This window comes from Nicotiana tomentosiformis, chromosome 2 (genome assembly GCF_000390325.3).
Source record: "Nicotiana tomentosiformis chromosome 2, ASM39032v3, whole genome shotgun sequence".
Lineage (NCBI taxonomy): Eukaryota > Viridiplantae > Streptophyta > Magnoliopsida > Solanales > Solanaceae > Nicotiana > Nicotiana tomentosiformis.
In genome coordinates, this window is record NC_090813.1 from 116,281,644 (window position 1) to 116,301,359 (window position 19,716).

The window sequence follows — 19,716 nt, forward strand, 5'->3', positions numbered from 1 at the left end:
AAGTTAGCCACAAGAAATGGCAATTTCTTTTTAGCACAACGAATTCTTATGTACTTTTGAAAATGGAAGGAATAAAGTAAATTCCTTTTATTTTTATGTTGTTTCTTGTCTGAACGATGAATTGATTTTATTATTTAAAAGTTAAACAAGTACTTCAAATGCTAGTGCCATAATGAATATGATAAGGGCCAAGATGTTGAGCCGACGACAGATCCTCCTACTTCCCCTGGGGGCGTATATGCTTCTCTTTCTTTGGGTTCCGAAGATGCAGTGGCTTTGTTTTTGTTTTATTTTCTTTCTCAAATATTTGTACTTGTGTTGTTCGGCATACTTATTGTGAATAGAAACACTTTTAAGTTCAAGTGTTGTATAAGTGTTTGAACTTAAAACTGAAACTAGAAGAGTCAATAGCATCAGGCCGGGTCGGAAGACCCCTTTTTGCACCTAACTCCAGCCCCCGGGCCTTAGAGATTTCGGCATCAAAGTCAATGACACCCGCTTTGGCCTCTTCCAAGGTTTTTGCCCTTATGTTGTACATATCATATATTTTTTCAATAATTAGGGAGGCCGCTCGGCGCTGAAGTTCTTCTTTAAGTTGGCCAACCTTAGTAAAGAGGTTGTCTCGTGCGAATCTCATGGATCGGATGCTGGCATCAAAATCACGGATAATGGAGCTGTAAATTTTATTATGCTCTAAGGTTTTCTTATGCTTCTCATCCAACCGGGCATGCTTTTCTCGGCAGCAATAGGTTCTTCAGCTTTGGAGTTTAAGGTTTCCTCTAAGTTATTCAATCTTTGAGTAGAGGCAGCCTCACAATCGGACACAACAAGAACGACATTATGGACTTCAACCCATTTTCCCTTAGTTTCTTCAAATTGTACCCTTAATGGGGCAATCTCTTGGCTAAGGGTCACTAATTCTTGCTCGCTTTACTGCAACCGAGCCTCAATTCCATGGACGTAGTAGATTGTGCTTCCAGTTCTGAGAAGCGAGCAATAATTTGGTCTCGCTCGACCAAAAGTTGATCCCGCTCGGAGGTAAGTTACTCCTTATTGTGAATCAGCCTTTGAAGGCCCTCGGAAGCAAGGAAGTTGGCCTGCAAAACAAGAATGTAAATTTAAAATCCTACTATATCAAAGATAGAAGAAATAATATAGGAAACGAAGAATATACCGTTGCTGCATTATGCATGGCATTGTTCAACAAACACTCTCCCGAGAGAGCTTGTATTTTTTCCCTATCGTTTTCTGAAGCCAAAGGCTTCAGATAGTTTGCAAGTTCGACAGGTTGGGACAGCAAGTGGAATCTGGTAGAAATCGAGAGGGTAACGCTCCTCCTCCTTTGAAGTTCTTCTAAGGGGGCAGCATAATTTTGCATCAGGTTCCCATGAATTGGGGACCGGGGAAGAGGGACATCCTCCTCTCGGGCAGCTGCGGCCGACAGAGATGATGTAGCAGTTACTGGTGGTGAAGGCAGAGTTGGAGAAGATGGAGATGAAGCTGATGGCGTTGAAAGATGAAAAGTGGATGCGGTAAGTGCAATGCTGGTTGTTGGTTGCTTATTAACCGAAAACGGTAGGGACCCGGAACTCAACCCTATGGTACCGGGCACGTCGACTGGGATTCCTAAATGGGAGTTGGCATTTTCCACCATATCATACTCCCCCCAGAGTGCCGATGCATCGTCCTCTGTTGGTGTAACTAACTCAACAGATTGAGCATTTTGTTAAGCTGAGGAATGTCGAGTTTTCTATGTATGAAGCACCTTCCTCGCTGGCTTTTCCATCATCGTCGATCACCACGGTGTCTATGGATGACTCGGACGAGCATCTCATCACCACAACTTCTAGAGACGACTCGGGTGTAGCACTTTTTGCCTTTTAAATTTTTTCCTCGACCACGGAGGAGCGCCTTCTTTTTGGTTGCTTATTCTTCGGCTGGGGACTCCGAGAAGAAGCACTTGCACCAAAAGCAGGCTAGGAGACACCTGTTCGGGTGAACGCCTCCTGTAGCAGCCTCGTTGCATCAGTAGGATCAGTTAAAATGTCCTCCTCGAGAAGAACAGGTGAGTCCTGAATTCAACAAAGGAAAAAAGGTTAATCAACTTTCTTACACGAAAGGGAAAAACGAGATGAGTTTAACCTACTATGATTTTTGTCCTTTCACCCTGTATTTAAGGGATAGTTCCTTCCACGTACAGGTCTCGGGCGTAGTAACGTCCAAAATCCAAGCCTTCAACCAACGGTGGAACCCATCGAGTTGCTGAAACAATTAAAAGAAAAGGAATCAGCAACAACATGGGGTGATCTTTAACTAGAAGAAGAGACAAACGATGAACTTACGAGTACGGTTCCACAACTTCGGAAAGGATGAAGTTGTGGTCGGAATGATGTCTTTGGTGAAGACTGCAACGAACAGTTCCATCCATCCACAGTCGTTGTCATCATCCATGTTGGCTAGCAGAGCATGGTGGCTACATTTACTGAAGTTTATTATTCCCATACGAAAAATCTTGGAGGAATAAAGGTTCATCAATCGAGCTAGGATTAGCTCCTCTACCATTTCCTTGCACAAACGCTCAAGACAAACGACTGTCCTCCACATATATGGACTTACTTGTGCCAGCCACACCTGGTAACGGATGCAAAACTCCACAATAACTTAATCAAGCTCCCCTCTCAAAGAGAATTGCCCCAAAGTGAAGGGATATGTATAAAAATACGTGAAACCCTTATTGGGGAAGGTTATCCGCTCCTCTAGATCAGGAGTGATAATGTCTAAATCTTGGCAATGGCAGTCTTCCTTCACAGCGGGAATGCTGGAAGGACAGATGGAAGAAAGGTATACGCCAACGACCCACGTACGTGGGTTAGCGAAAAGAAACTTCTCTTTGAAGTCTTTAGTTGTGACAAGACTCTTTGGGATGATAGTGATCACCATATAAGGAGCAGTATTATCAAATTTACCTTTGTTCTTTGAGGAGCTAGGGTTTTTAGAAGAAGAATCCATTTTTATCAGAAAGGAAATAAGAGTTTCTCTGAAGAAGAAGGTTAAATAAAGGATGAAGACAAAGTACGAGTTAAGTAAAGAGAGTCTGAGAGAGTTTGGAGAATTAGGAAGTGTAATTGAAGAAGTTTGATGCGTATAAGTAAAGGAATGGGCGGCTAAAATGGTGGCCATTATTACCTCGATAACCGACAAAAGTGATGTTGAATCGTAGGATGACGCGTGTTCGGGGTATTAAATACGGAGAGACGTGCGTCTAATCAACCGTCAGAAACTTTCTGAAGGGGTCAGAGGATTTCCCGCCAAGAAAGGTATCTCTACCAACTTCCCGGTGACACAAAGTTATGCCAACAGAAAGCAGGGGGACTATCTGTATGGGGTAAAATATGTCCATATTTAATGATCGCATTAGAAAGTGACACGTGGAGCCAAAGATAGAAGACAGTCGGATCCGAAGGCAGTGATCTCGCTTGTCATCAGAGATAATGATACTAATAAAGGAATAATAAATACATGCCATCCGGTAGCATTCAATGAAGAATATTCTATAGCGTTAAGTGCATGATCCGTTATAGAGAATATGACACTCATTGCCTACCGTTATACATTCTTAAATGACCCTCATAATTGTCATTTAAGAGGGGATTGATCCTAGGACCTTGTTCCCTAGGTGTAACTATAAATAGTGAGCTCTATTATCATTGTATGTGGACGAATTTTCTGACAAGCATACACTATATTTTATCGCAAGCTCAATAACATTTTACTTGCTTATTTATATTGTTCTTACTGCCTTCGGAAACTCTGTGACTGGGACTAAGATATCTGCTATTTTATTTTAATTTCAAGGCTAAGTCTTATATTTTTGTCTAATTCATCTATTATTTTTAGATCGAATCGATTCACTTGTCTTTAAACCACGTACAAATTCAACTGTACCGTTTTACGGGTAAATAATAGACAAATTTATTAGAATTTGCTATTCTCATGATCAATAATATACTAGTATGAAATATGTATATAAAATTACACATTATCTAAGAATATATACACACATACATAAGGTATATAAAATAAAACAAGTATGTAAGAGTAGTTGATTTGACTCAGTTTTGGTACAATCTTTTTAGTTCTTGCATATAGTAAATCATATCAAATATTATTAATTTCTTAAGAAATGTAATACGAAACTATACCAAATCAAACTATACATCTATATTGTTTACCTATAAAATGGTACAGTTGAATTTATACGTGGTTTCTAGACAAATGAACTAATATGATCCTCAAATAATATAATAATTGAAAAAATACGCAATACTTAGCCTTAGAATATATATGAAATAGCAAAGATGATAATTCTGTGAACATGGTTCTCGAACACAGCAACGATGAGATCTAAAAGCAAGAGAGTGAAATAGTATAAAGCTTTGTATATAAAATAGTATATGTTCTTGCCACACAATTCGTGTCCTTTTACAATGGTAACTGAGCTCACTTGTAACGACATGACCGGTCGTTTTGAGCTCTAGTACTACGTTCGGCGATTTAAGGCCTTGAGTAGCTTCATTTCAGGTATTATGACTTGTACGCGTGGTCATAATTTAATTTCGGGAAGTTCGTAGTTGATTTAAAGAAAAATCTTTAATTTCGTAAGCTTTAAGTTGGAAGAATTGACTAAGGCATGACTTTTGAGTAAACGACCGCGGAATCAGGATTTGAAGGTTCCAACAAGTTTGTATGATAATTTTGTACTTGGATGTATGTCCAGATCGGGTTTTGGAAGATCCGTGAGCGTTTTGACGCCTATTGTAGAAAGGTGGCATTTTGGAAGGATTCCATAAATTTGGGTTGAAGTGTATTTTAATGTTATCGATGTCTGTTTGGAATTCTGAGCCTGGAAATAGCTCTATGTGGTGATTCTGGTCTTAGGAGAGCATCTGGATGTGGATTTGGAGGTCCGTGGGCCATTTCGAGGTCATTTGGCGAAAGTTGGAAATTTGAAGGTTTTTCGAAGTTTGAAAGGGATAAGATTTTTTGATATCGAGTTCGTATTCCAATTCCGGAAGTTGGAGTAGGTCTGTATTATCAAATATGACTTGTGTGCAAAATTTGAGGTCAATCGGTCGTGATTTGATAGGTTTTCGGCATCGAATGTAGAAATTTGAAGTTCTAAAGTTCATTAAGCTCAAATTTGGGTGCCATTCATGATTTTGATGTTGTTAGATGTGATTTGAAGCCTCGAGTGAGTTCATGTCATGTGTTGGGACATGTTGATGTGATTGGACAGGGTCTTGGGGGGCATCGAGTGTGTTTTGGGGTGGTTTCGGACCAAGTTCGGCTGCTTTAGAGCTGCTGTGCTGGTGTCTGGTTTCCTCCTTCGCGAACGCGAAGGATCTCATGCGTTCGCGAAGAGGGATTTAGGGGCTGTTGTGATTTGTCCTTTGCGAATGCGAGGCAGTGGACGCGACGCGAGGCAGAAGCTGGGAAAGCCTTCGCGAACGCGACACGGGGGTCGCGAATGCGAAGAAGGAAGAGGAGTGGGGGACCTAAAGCCATTAAGCCTTCGCGAACGAGAAGCAGTAGGGTGCGAAGGCATCACAAACGCAGCCTAGCTGACGCGAACGATAAGAGAAAATTGGAGGCATTGCATTTTTGGGCTTCGCGATTGCGATGGTCTTTCCGCGAACGCGAAGAAGGACGGACATAGGCAGTGAAGTTTTAAAACGGGAATTTGGCAATTTTCATCTCATTTCCTCCATGGGAGCCGAGCTTGGAGCGATTTTGGAGCACCATTTTCATCATCAATCACAAGGTAAGTGCTTCCCACATATTTCAAGTTAAACACATGGTATATATGTGAATTTAAACATGAAAATTGTAGAAATTTGGAATTTTGAAGAAAACCCTAGAAATTGGTATTTTTGGATTTTGATCACGAATTTGGGCATGGAATTGGGAATAAATTATATATTTGAGTTAATAATGTTATGGGTAATGTTTATCTTCAAAAACCTTCGGAATTCGGGCACGTGGGCTCGAGGGTTGGATTTATCGATTTTTTCAAGCGGAGTTGGAAATTATTATAATTTGATTTATAATAAGGATTAGAGTATATATTTATGGATTTGCACATTGATTGACTAGTTTTGGAGCGACATACACTGGTTTGAGGTGTTAGAGCGGCATTGGAGCCGGCTATGGAACTTTGGAGCTCTGTGAGGGGGAAACTACCCCTAGATGTTGTAATTTATATGTGCTACTTATTGCGGGGGCTACGTACGCACGAGGTGATGAGAGTCCGTACGTAGCTACATTCATGTTATTGTCTGGGTAGACTCTGGTTCACGTCATGCTATAACTGTACTATTTGAGTTATCTCTTACCTATTAAATTCTTTTACTTCACATTACGACTTGAGACTAGACATGTGTAGAGTGATAGATTTGCTATTGTAGAGATTTGACGAGTTTCACAATTAGCCGCAGAAGAATTTTGTTTCCTCTTAGGGATTTCTCCCGCGCTATGCGTTTTCGTCTAAAGGTTTTTCTTAAAATTATAACTCACACGTTTATTCGTGAGTGGGGTCAAGGACCCGTTTAAGCTTCTTATTCTAATGGGATCGGACCATTCGCCTCAGCAGGATTATGTACCACACTCTCATGGGAGCGGGTTGTTCGCCTCGGCAGTATAATAAATGCATCTATTATTCGTGTTGTTCGACCATCGGCAATGCACTGATTATGATGGGATCGGGTCGTACACATCGGCAATTCTATAAAATACTCTCATGAAATCGTGCGTAATATTTGGCAAGAAGTCAGTGTATCTATAAGTCTTTCTAATTTGGATTATGACGACATATATATATATATATATATATATATATATATATATATATATATATATAAAAGAGAGAGGAGCAGGATTGTATCATGTATTTACATTTTCTTATTTCGTTTGTTTACTCTGTCCCATATTTGTTTTACTTCTTACTGTATCTGTCTTATTGGACCATTAGTAAGTGTCGATGTCGACCCCTCATCACTACTTGTCTAGGGTTAGGCTAGATACTTATTGGGTACACGTTGATTTACGTACTCATGCTACACTTACTGCACATTTTGTGCAGGTACATATATGTCGGGTAGTCTTTCGGGCGCAGAGGTGCGGCTATTGTGGGGACCTACCGTGAGTTGCATTTCATGTTACGATCCGCAGCTTACATAGTCTTCATCAGAGTTATTTATATTCTCCTGTCTAATTTGTATTCCAGATAGAGGTTGTATTGTATTATATTTCCTAGTTGATGCTCATACACTTGTGACACCAGGTTTTGGGGGTGCTTTATGTGAACCCATTTGACTGGGCACAAAGTTTAAGAAAAGAGAGAAGACTTTTGAACTTGTGGTGTAAAATGAGGCACATATATTTTGTGTGGCTATAAATCATTGCATAAAGGTAAATTGTTTCCAAATAAGGAAAGAGGTCATTCTTTTTGGCACGGACTAAAAAGGAATTAGGTTCACATAAATTGAAACGGAAGGAGTGCTATTTAATTTATGAAAATTACGATTTCAAAAATACTAAAATGAGTAATTAAGTTAATCATTCAGTGTTGGCTTGCCTGACGGCAGTGTTAGGCGCCATCACGACCTTTAGTGGATTTTGGGTCGTGACATCTTGGTATCAGAGCATTAAGTTCACTTAGGTCTAACGAGTCATGAGCAAGTCTAGTAGAGTTTTGCAGATCGGTACAGAGACATCTATACTTATCTTCGATAGGCTACATGGTTGTTAGGAGCACTTCCCTTCTTGATTTCTCATCGTACGATTTGATTCCTTTGAGGCGTATGCCTTTATCTCCTTCCTACTCATTCTAATACGATGTTGAGCGCTCGTGTCGATTGATCATCGAGGAGTTGCAGTGGTACTACAAATGTGGGGCAGGTTGTTTCTTCCTACGCATTCGAACAAGTTATTAGTGTCTTCTTGCGGAAGGATGTTCTCTCATTTCGGCTCAGTAGCTGTGTTCTCAATGGTTTCGAGGTTGCATGCAGATTGCTATGATGTTCAAATGTATTATCGCACAGTGTTGGTGCAATAGTAGGGTGTTTGTCTATGTGTCGAGGCAGTGAATGACTTGAAAGGAGGATTTCTCGGTGCATGATTTAGGGGATTCAACATTAAATTTCAGTGGAAGAAAGACAACCGGTCTGTGAATGCTCATGCTTTAGTCGATAGAGCAACGAGACTTGATATTCCTAAGTGTGGTGGGATTCTCATTTTGATGTGGTATCGCCGTTCTTGTTGGAACATATTAAGGTTCACCGGTGTTGTGGTCTTCTTTGATTCTTAGCCTTCGAGACAGGGTGTTGTGAAATGGTGCCTGAGAAGCGGTTGTCATAGATAGCGGTGTGTAGCGGTTCAGAATCGAATTGGTATTTCTAATATTGATGGCTCGAGAAAGATGATCTTCCAGGAGGCTTAGAGTTGGTAGTAAATTATCAGGGAAGGTGCTACAATGATGGATTTTGCTTTGAGGCAGTATTTGGGCAGCGTAAGATGAGGAAGGACAAAGCGGAAGGTGTCTCGCGGTGGTTGAATTACTAGCAGGTCAAGTATGAAAAGCGGAAGTCGAGAAGTTGCTTAAAGGAGAGAGTTTGACCAAAGTGGGAGAGTGGCAGAGTAGCATATGGGTTATATGGTAGGATAGCCACACACCTTGAGGAAAGTTTTGAGCAATTTGGGAATCAAGGTGGGTAGTGATTAGGCCCACGTATTTTAGTTGGCAACATAACTTGAGTTGGAATGTATTGGTGGACTTCCAGTTGATGTCAATGGTGAAGAAGGAATCATGGTGGGTCTCAGGGTTATGTAATTGTAGCTTCAAGCTAAGTGGGAGAGCCCCACCGTCTACGATTTGGATTGCATGGTTGTCTATTTGTGAGGTTTCTGGTTATCGACGTATTGGTGGGTTATTACGACCAAGGAAAGAAAAACATCGATGGTAATTCGAGCAAAGGATTTGAGGAATGTGTGTTATATTTGGCCTTACCGGTTAATGTTTAGGTTTTGGGAAGACTCAGATTTTATGTTTCATATAGATGTGATGTACAAGGAAAGTAATTCAACCGGGTGCTTCTTTAAGAGGGTGTTCATGTGCTAGCAGAGACTTGGAGTTGATTATATTCGGGACCAAGTCAGAGTTGGTGACTATCAACAACGGTCCTAGCGGGTTCAAAATAATTTAAGTGTGGTGCCTAGGGATTTCGAGTCTGTGGTATGGTTGAGTATTGAGCTTTTGCAGTGGATTATGAAAGGGACCTGGAGTGTTCTATGTTATCATCGATCTGCGGTGCAACATTGGAGGAATGGGAGAAAATAACTTTGGATTCATAGAGGAATTTTCAAAATGGGTGTACTAGTTGAAGATGCTATCGTGCGCACAAAGAGAGTATGAGATGGTTCGTGGGTTTTGAGACGACGTGGTTTCGTAAATTGGGCCACTCAGGATGAGTGAGAATTAAGTTCGTCGTGTTTTAAGTGGAGCTATTATTATTATTATTATTATTATTATTATTATAATAATTATTATTATTTCTAAGGCAAGTCAAGCGTGAGTTAGAAGAAGTTGGATCGGTTAACAATGGTTGAATGAGCATGATGGTGGTAACGATTAGTTCCTTCAGCGTGTTAAGTTATGCAAGTGATTTGTGGCGACATGTGCGAGGATTGACGGCCGCCGTAATTTGATTTATTTGGAGGTATTTGATTATAATGGCATGTTATGTGTAGATGAATCCCAGGAGGATTATGGTGGTTTAGACCACAACTTGAGGTTGGTATTTTATGCGATTATAGGAAATCAGTCGCGTGTTGCAATGGTTCTCCAGAAATGAGTTAAGTGAAAGGTTTCAATATGATGAAGTGTTTATTCTATTAGTGGTTCAGGAGTTATGATGAAATTCTTGTACTCTCGCGTATTGGCATGTTAGGTGTAGTAAGCGACATGGGAATTGGATGTTGAGGATCAAGGTTGCGGTTCAGTGTTGACAAGAATGTCAAGAGCTCGGAGGAGTAGGAAATAATTCAGATGTTTAGAGTAAGTTGGTATTGTCTTTAGCCTCGCCTGAGATTAGTGTCATGCGTAAGAGGCTTTGTGTACTGGTTTGTGGATTCTCGATTCGATTTACAGCATTGTATGGCCAGGTGATATGGATGGGCAGACTTTGCTACCTGGTGCGGAAGGTCGTGGGGGCGTATCCCACGGGAGGATTGTATAAGTGTGACGTGTAGTCACTTTACTGATTAAAGATTTACACCAAGTATGGGGATTATGGTACTATCGCTAATGTGAGAAAGTCTAGGCCTGAAGGGAGCTCTATTCATTTAATCGTGGACTGTGGAAGTTTGTTGCGGATTTGACGGTTGTTCTTGTGTGTCATGGGAAAAGGGTTATTGTGGATCCTTGAAAGGTTATTAGCCCGGTACAGTGCGATCAGAATCGGCCTGAGGTTTGTGGATGGATCTAGATGTGAATGTGTGCGGATTCTCAATTCGCTTTACAGCATTGTATGGCTGGTGGTATGGATGGGCAGATTTTGCTACCTGGTGCGAAAGGTCGTGGGGGCGTATCCCACGAGAGGATTGTATAAGTGTGACGTGTAGCCACTTGACTGATTAAAGATTTACACCAAGTATGGGGATTATGGTACTATCGCTAATGTGAGAGAGTCTAGGCCTCAATGGAGCTCTATTCATTTGATTGTGGACTGTGGAAGTTTGTTGCGATTAGACGGCTATTCTTGTGTGCCATGGGAAAGGGTTATTGTAGATCCTTGAAAGGTTATTAGCCTAGTACAGTGCGATCAGAATTGGTCTGAGGTTCGTGGATGGATCCAGATGTGAATGTGTGCTCTATATCGGGCCGGATGTGTTCATTTCAGCATCGTGTTGCTTACGGAAAGTCTTCAAGATTTGGATGTTATTTCGTCGTCACCTATTTCAGGTAATACTCTATTGTGCCATGTGGGTTGTGATACAACTTGATTATTCGTACATGTGTTGAGGTCCGTAGTTGTAGTGTTATGTGAGCAGGATGACTCTCGATATGCAGATCATATATCGCACCTTACCTGTGCTTGCGTTTCGCAGCGTATGGCGCTATCCGTCTCCCAAGGATTTGTATTTTTACTTGGTGTGCTCGTGGTCAATATTCGGGTATTTCGTAGGTATAATCATTATGGTTTGATGAGTACTTCCTTATTTATTATCATGTGTGGATCGGGTGGCACGCCGCCACATGTATATTGTTGGATCGGGTGGCACGCTGCTACGGGTATGTTGTTTGGATCGGGTTGCACGTCGCAATAGTATCATGTGTGGATTGGGTTGCATGCCGCAATGGTATCATGTGTGGACCGGGTTGCACGCCGCAACAGTATCATGTGAGGATCAGGTTGCACGCCGCAATAGTGAGATGTTGAGCACAGTTCCTTATATTTATTTTTGTGTGTCTTATTTCTTGCCTTTGAAAAAGGTCATAGTATTTGATGGTCGTTTTATTTGTTATGCGGACTGGATTATTCTTTTCCAGAGTTTGTCATTCCCCTTATGTGTCACATTCAAGTTGTAGCTTGTTGGCGCATTGGTGGCGTCATATGAAATCTTAGATAGTGGTTGCAATGACTTATTACTGGAGCAGCTTGTACTGGGTGAGACAAGATTATTGGACCTGGGATCGGTGCGATCGGATTTATATACGGCATATTAAAGAGCAAATATCGTTATTCAGTTCAGAATGAGGTAATGGTTCTTGTTAGGAGGAGAGACTCCATAAATTGTGATTCGACAGGTAATTATGAGTTTCTACATATCTCTTCCGTCGTGGTAGTATTACGAGAGTTGGAATAGGACTTATATATGTCATGGGGTATACTACGGGCTTTGGGTCAGTAGAAATTTCAGTTGCTGTGCTTGGGGGAGATTGCCTTGGGCAAATAAGTGTGTGGTGCATGGTTGATTTTAGAGGAGGAGCATGGTCACATTGGGTTCAGTGTCTGGTGATTGATACGATGTTCATGTGTTAGAATCTAGTATCGTGGAGAATTCCAGATGTTGGAATTTGGTTCTAAATCTTGTTAGCTAAGGTAGCAAGAAGGACCTTCAGTCTGGCTCGAGCTAGTGTGCCCAACTAGGTGGTGGTGGCACGGGTAGGTGCACGAGGTGTTAAACAATGATTTTGAATAACTCCGGAGCAGTTCTTAGCACGTTCGAGGACGAACATATGTTTAAGTGAGAGAGAATGTAACGACCCAACCGGTCGTTTTGAGCTCTAGCGTGACGTTCAGTTGTTTGAGGCCTTGAGTAGCTTCACTTCAGGTGTTATGACTTGCACGCGTGGTCGGAATTTAATTTTGGAAAGTTCGGAGTTGATTTGGAAAGAAATCTCTAATTTCGGAAGCTTTAAGTTAGAAGAATTGACTAAGGTGTGACTTTTGAGTAAATAACCTCAGAATTAGGATTTGAAGGTTCCAACAGGTTCGTATGATGATTTTGGACTTGGATGCATGTCCGGATCGGGTTTTGGATGACCCGGGAGCATTTCGGCACCTATTGTAGAAAGTTGGCATTTTGGAAGGATTTCATAAATTTGGGTTGAAGTGTATTTTAATGTCATCGATGTGTGCGTGGAATTCTGAGCTTGGGAATAGCTCCGTATGGTGATTCTGGTCTTAAGAGCGTGTCCAAATGCGTATTTGGAGGTCCGTAGGTCATTTCGGGGTGGTAATATCCAGTTAAGCGTTATGCCACCCCATTTTTATGAGGTGTGTCCGGTATTTTGTGCATGATTTTTCATTGAAATTTGCGGATGGATACATTATCCTTTTTCGTTTCTACAATGTTCACTAATTTCATCACACATTAATATTTTCGCCTTTGTATCTAATCGCCTTTCAAACTTATTGATATAAAATCTAAGAGCACTTATTGCTTGTTCATTAAGCAAACTATCGTAAATAGAGGCAGATTCATGTTTGAAGGTTTTTGGAAAGTTTGACCGGGACTGGACTTTTTGATATCGGGTTCGGATTTCGATTTCGGAAGTTGGAGAAGTTCTGTAATATCAAATGTGACTTGTGTACAAAATTTGAGGTCAATCAGACGTGATTTGATAATTTTCGGCATCGAATGTAGAAGTTTGAAGTTCTAAAGTTTATTAAACTCGAATTGGGGCGTGATTCATGATTTTGATGTTGTTTGATGTGATTTGAAGCCTCGAGCGAGTTTGTGTCATGTGTTGGGACATGTTGATGTGATTGGACAAGGTCTTCGGATGTGTTTCAGGTTTATTCAACCGGCGTTGAAAACCGAAATGGATTCTTTACAAAATGAATTACTTCTACTAAATAAGATTCCATAACTTACCAATATATAATTCTCCTGCATTCTAAGTTTCAGACCAAGTTGGGCTGCTTTGGAACTGCTGTACTTGTGTCTGGTTTCTTCCTTCGCGATCGCGAAGGATCTCATGCGTCCGTGAAGAGGAATTTTGGGGCTGCTGGGATTTGGCCTTCGCGAACGCGAAGAGGAAATTGGAGGTAGTGCATTTTTGGCCTTCGCGATCGCGAAGAAGGAGGGGCCTGGGCAGTGAAGTTTTAAAACGGGAATTTGGCAATTTTCATCTCATTTCCTCCATGGGAGACGACCATGGAGCGATTTTGGAGCACCATTTTGCAGCATCAATCACAAAGGTAAGTTCTTACCACCTATTTCAAGTTAAATACATGGTATATATATGGATTTAAACATGAAAATTTGTATAAATTTGGGATTTTGAAGAAATCTCTAGAAATTGGTATTTTTGGGTTTTGACCACGAACTTGGGCATGAAATTGGGAATAAATTATATATTTGAGTTAGTAATGTTATGGGTAATGTTTATCTTCAAAAACTTTCGGAATTCGGGCACATGGGCTCGAGGGTTGGATTTATCGATTTTTTCAAGCGGAGTTGGAAATTGTTATAATTTGATTTATAATAAGTATTAGAGTATATATTTATGGATTTGCACATTGATTGACTAGTTTTGGAGCAATATACACTGGTTTGAGGTGTTAGAGCGGCATTGGAGCCGGCTATGGAACTTTGGAGCGAGGTAAGTCTCCTATCTAACTTTGTGAGGGGGAAACTACCCCTAGATGTTGTAATTTATATGTGCTACTTATTGCTGGGGCTACGTACGCACGAGGTGACGAGAGTTCGTACGTACCTACATTCATGTTATTGTCTGGGTAGACTCAGGTTCACGTCATGCTATAACTGTACTATTCGAGTTATCTCTTACCTATTAAATTCTTTTACTTCACATTACGACTTGAGACTAGACATGTGTAGAGTGATAGATTTGCTATTGTAGAGATTTGACGAGTTTCACGATTAGCCGCATAAGAATTTTGTTTCCTCTTAGGGATTTCTCCCGCGCTATGCGTTTTCGTCGAAAGTTTTTTCTTAAAATTATAACTCACACGTTTATTCGTGAGTAGGGTCAAGGACCCGTTTAAGCTTCTTATTCTAATGGGATCGGACCGTTCGCCTCAACAGGATTATGTACCACACTCTCATGGGAGCGGGCTGTTCGCCTCGACAGTATAATAGATGCATCTATTGTTCGTGCTGTTCGACCCTCGACTGTGCACATATTATGATGGGATCGGGCCGTACGCCTCGACATTTCTATAAAATAGTCTCATGAAATCGTGCGTAATATTTGAAAAGAAGTCAGTGTATTTATGAGTCTTCCTGATTTGGATTATGACGACCTATCTGGTGAGATCCATTATATATATATATATATATATATATATATGTGTGTGTGTGCGTGCGCGCGCACGCCCCCAGTTGAAGAGGAAATTGCTAATGAAGGGCTTGAGTTTATTATAGAGAGGAGGATTGTACCACATATTTATACTTGTTTATTTTGTTTGTTTACTCTGCCCCATATGTGTTTTACTTCTTACTGTATATGTCTTATTGGACCACTAGTAAGTGTCGATATCGACCCCTCGTCACTACTTCTTTGGGGTTAGGCTAGATACTTACTGGGTACACGTTGATTTACGTACTCATGCTATACTTGCTGCACATTTTGTACAGGTACATATATGTCGGGTGGTCTTTCGGGCGCAGAGGCGCGACTATTGCGGGGACTTACCGTGAGCTGCATTTCATGTTACGATCCGCAGCCTGCAGAGTCTCCATCAGAGTTGTTTATATTCTTTTGTCTAATTTGTATTCGAGATAGAGGTTGTATTGTATTATATTTCCTAGTTGATGCTCATGCGCTTGTGACACCGGGTTTTGGGGGTGCTTATGAGTTGTTCTATATTGTAATCATGAAAACATTATCATTTACCCTGTAAATCCTATTTCTTATTATTTAATTGATGAAAATTACGATTTCAAAAATACTAAAATAAGTAATTAAGTTAACCATTCACTGTTAGATTGCCTGACGGCGGTGTTAGACACCATCACGACCTTTAGTGTATTTTGGGTTGTAACATCACTATTTATAACTATGCTCGGTGAAAAAGATCCTAGGATGAATAGCTAAGATGAATAGTAGTACTTTGTTTCCTCCTGAAACAAAAAGAATATAAACATAAGGTTAAAAGCATTTGTTTCCCGTAGCACTTTTTTTTTCTATAATTTCCATTATATTATAATGAGGATCAAGAAAAGGAGAGAAGAAAGGGAGTAATGAAAATGTGATTCACATGTGTGGGAGATTCTCAATATCACTAGAATATATATCTATAGCAAGCAAAAATCAAATATACGTAATACTTTTGTTCCTCATCCCACGTAAGGAATATAAAAATGAGCTAATGATTTGCATTTGATGGATTGTTTTCTAGTAGCAGAGTTAAAATTTATATTAGAAAGTCAAAATATAAACAAGTAAATTTTGAAAGAAAATCAAGAGGCATAAATATATATAATATAATATATATAGATAAATAAAATTTTATCTAGCTACACACCTAATTTTTGAGGAATACATGTGGCTCCAGCACTATTCTTTCCTTGACACTTAGACAGACAAAGTGACACCGTATCGCTCGAGTTAAGCTTCACTCCAAGTGTAATTATCGGGTCGCCCAGGTCCAGGCTTACGTAAACGGTCCAAAGTTCCGCCTCTTATTTTTCTGTTCTCAACCGCCAAAAAACAAGCAAGAGAGCCTCTAATTATTCTCAATGCCTAATTGCTATTGATTTCATTGTTGCATAATAGGGTGAAAGAAGTTCAAATTGGAACACGATTTCCAATTTATCAATGGTGAACTGCCTTAACGTGAACTGCGTTAACTTGTGTAAATCAATCGGATAAAAGGAGGAAACGGACAATGTTTTTCAACGATTTGATTCAACGGAGACTTGTGTCTCTGTTACAGCCATGGTTAAGAGACGAAGTTGAATTGGATGTTCAGCTAGGGTTTCTTCATTCTCACGCCAAGTTAGAGAACCTTAGCTTTAACACGTCTGCACTCAACGAGTTGCTGGATGATCCTACTCGCTTGTGTTTCAAAGAAGTCACTGTCCGACAGTTGAGCCTTCATGTATCCAACTGGTCAGCACCTGCATTCGATTTCCAAATCCATGGCCTTAACATCGTTTTATCAGTCGGGTAAGTTCACTCTGCTCACCTCTTAGCTAATACACACGCACACATGTTATATATAGTTTACATTTTTTAAAATGTACATGTTAATACTAAGTTTGCACGCATTTTCATGAAAGTTAGTTAGTGCAGTGGAATTCAGCATTTACTGCCTTTTATGGGTTCATGCTACTTGTATACTTGTTACTTAGTTTTTTGTTTCCTACTTCAAGAGAAGAGGAGGAGGATGGTGTTAGGTGGAAGCCGAAGCCCAGAGATTCGACCATTGAGGAGCGGAAAAAGATTCTAGCCGAGCTTGATTCCGAGGTACTTACTTGGCTACTTGTTTGATTATCTGGTTGGGAAAACTGATTTTATGGGATAACAGTAGATAATGCCTGGCTACTTGAAACAAGGAATGACCAGTGGAAGAGATAGAGGTTGAAGTTAGAGTGAAGACAAAAACTTGGAAGACAATTCCTTCACGTCTTGATCTAAAAAAGTAATTTTTCATGTATATTTTGGAAAGTGTGTTCAGAGATATACCGTAGACTTTTTGAGGGGAAAACAGAACATATATCTTTTGTTAAGTATAAGTGTTTCCAACATTTAAAATTTCAGATTAAGATGATTGTTGTAAAAATCTAAATTTTTCTGGACTTCACAGACTCCTAATGTACAAACATAGAGGAGATAAGTCCACTGGTATTTTTATACTCCCATTACCTTCTTGGTGCTGTTGTTTTGTGGATAAAAGTACCTTACAGTTTCTTTTTCATGCGTCTGATCTCTGACCTCTGAATTTAGTTTCTTTGACGTTGATATGTTCAAGGGTAGTGCTTTGCACAATGCCATGAAGACTATTTCAGAAATTACTCCAGGAAGTTGGACCACTTATTTATTTGATTGGATACTACAACATTGTCGGTTGCAAGTGCATGATGCTCATGTTATTGTGCAGTCAACTTTATCAATTGATATATGGTCACTATCGTTTGAGATGAAGGAACTTGGTGTACAATGTAAACTCATTAAGGGGTGTCTCCTAACTGGACTGGTTAGTTCAACTTTTCTACCTTCTGGAGAGAACTCCTTTGACCTCAATGTTCAACATGTTGAGATCAACTTGAGGAGAAGAAGTTACTTTAGCTGCATTTTGCCTTCAACTGATTTGCTAGCTTCTGCAAAAGTGAAATATCTTCAGTTCAGAGAATTGAACTTTTATGCTGCTTCATTAAATTTTTCTTTATCTCCAGAAGATATTACCATCCTATTTGTACTTTTTTCATTGTGGTCGAAAGAATCCAAGCGTGCCAGAACTGGTAAGCAACTATGGGAAATAGCAGCAACAAAAATTTGTTCTTTGACTTCAACTCCAAAGTTTGCATTCCATAAAATTGCTAGCACCGTGTGCTTATGGTTGCGCTATGTACATGCTTATGAGAAAATGCTTTTACTGGTTGGATATCCGGTTGATGATGTGATAAAGAAATCCACTACTGCTATTGTTCAGAGCAAAGCATATTCAAGAACTTTTAAGCAACACTGGGAGGTTATTTCTCAAATTGAGAACGAACTACCTGTTGAGGCCATTGTGCAGGCACGAAGAATAATCCGTGGTAGAGCAGCATCATCTGGTCAACAGTCAAAGGATGGTTGTCACGAATCTAGGATGAGCAGGATTTGTTGGAAAATTTGTCAGTCACTTTCCCTTATATGGATTGTCATTAGCAGTGCGCTCCATTCTGTTAAATGCTTTTTCCTCTTGAAGAAACTGCTGGTCAGGAACCGAGATATCTGTCAAAAACTTGGCGCCATAAATGAAGATTCCATCCTAGGAAGTCACATTTGCCTATATGTCAGGGAATTTTCCATTTTAATTTCACCAGATATTGAAGTTTATCCATCCTTTAGTAGGAAGTTGCTATCAGATGTTGGGCTTTCATACCCTGGTTTAGTCAGATTCTGTCTCTCCATTGATTTTTTCTGCTTAAGGCACTCTGAAGATGTCTCTGAACAGTGTTTTTCCTTTGCATGTGGATCCTTGAAGGTTGTCTCTTCTTATCTTACGGAAGATAAGACCAATAAGTTCAATAATAACTTCAAAGGACGTCGGAGAAAAAATGTTCACAATCTGCAACCTACTTTATGGAGTGAGCCTAGCCAAATTCTCCACTCCACTGAAAGTGGTGAGGCTAATCCTCCTCGTGGTACTGATGGAGATTTTGTACATACCCCGAAATCTCTTATAGAACAAGCATGCCTGAATTGGAGAAAATATTCATCAAGGTTTGGAGAAAATGAGATCCAGAACATGGAGGATCCTTTTATTCTTTGTGAGATTAAGAGCTTTTTGACTGATCAAAGCCTCAAGAACCTTACTGCTGGATACACTACTTGTTGCATGGTAATGGGGACGTTGAATTTGGTTCTGGATTATTTAGTAATAGTGTCAATTACAGTTATTTGCAGACAGATAAGTGCGATACCTTGGACTACTAGCCGCATGGGGAGCACTGTCGTACAGAGGGTTTCTGGATTAGTTGAGGATCCGCCAGTTGCAGATTGGAATAGCAATTACAAACCATTTTCTTCTGGAATTAAGGTTAAGGTGCCTAGACTTCTTCCCGAGAAACATATGCAAATAGCGGTACACATTGCTGGTCCACGAATCAAGCTGACATTGAGAAAGGAGGATTTTCATGGTGCGGATGCAGATCTGTATCTTAAGCTTGGGAATGACGTACGCCTTTCTTTTGATGCTGACGATATTGAACTAGGCGTCTCACCAAGTTTGGAGTCTGATTTGACTTCCTCAAGTGGAGATACTGCAGTTTTTGATGCAAAACCGTTGAAGGACCTTCAGCAGATGGATATTGCTAAATCAAATGGTGAAGTTAATAGCAGTCGAGGGTGCACTTCACTTTGTGCCTACATGGAACTTAAAGGTCTGAAAGTTTCCCTCGACAAGTTATGGGATAATCAGGGTGGCCAAATTGTTGTGTTAAATCCTTTAACTATGCAACTGTTATCTTTGAGGTATT

General features: G+C 40.2%; 1 protein-coding gene across 2 annotated transcripts in view; it reads left to right on the top strand.

The window, feature by feature from the left end:
* The first annotated feature begins 16,177 nt into the window (after positions 1-16,177).
* Positions 16,178-19,716, top strand: part of LOC104103563 (uncharacterized) — a 59,107-nt gene continuing 55,568 nt past the window's right edge. For both annotated transcript variants that reach the window (XM_070195993.1, XM_070195994.1), the window contains exons 1-3: positions 16,178-16,699; positions 16,906-16,999; positions 17,505-19,711. In XM_070195993.1, coding sequence (XP_070052094.1) covers positions 16,419-16,699; positions 16,906-16,999; positions 17,505-19,711 — 2,582 coding nt within the window. In that variant the 5' untranslated portion in view covers positions 16,178-16,418. The remainder of the gene's footprint in view (positions 16,700-16,905; positions 17,000-17,504; positions 19,712-19,716) is intronic.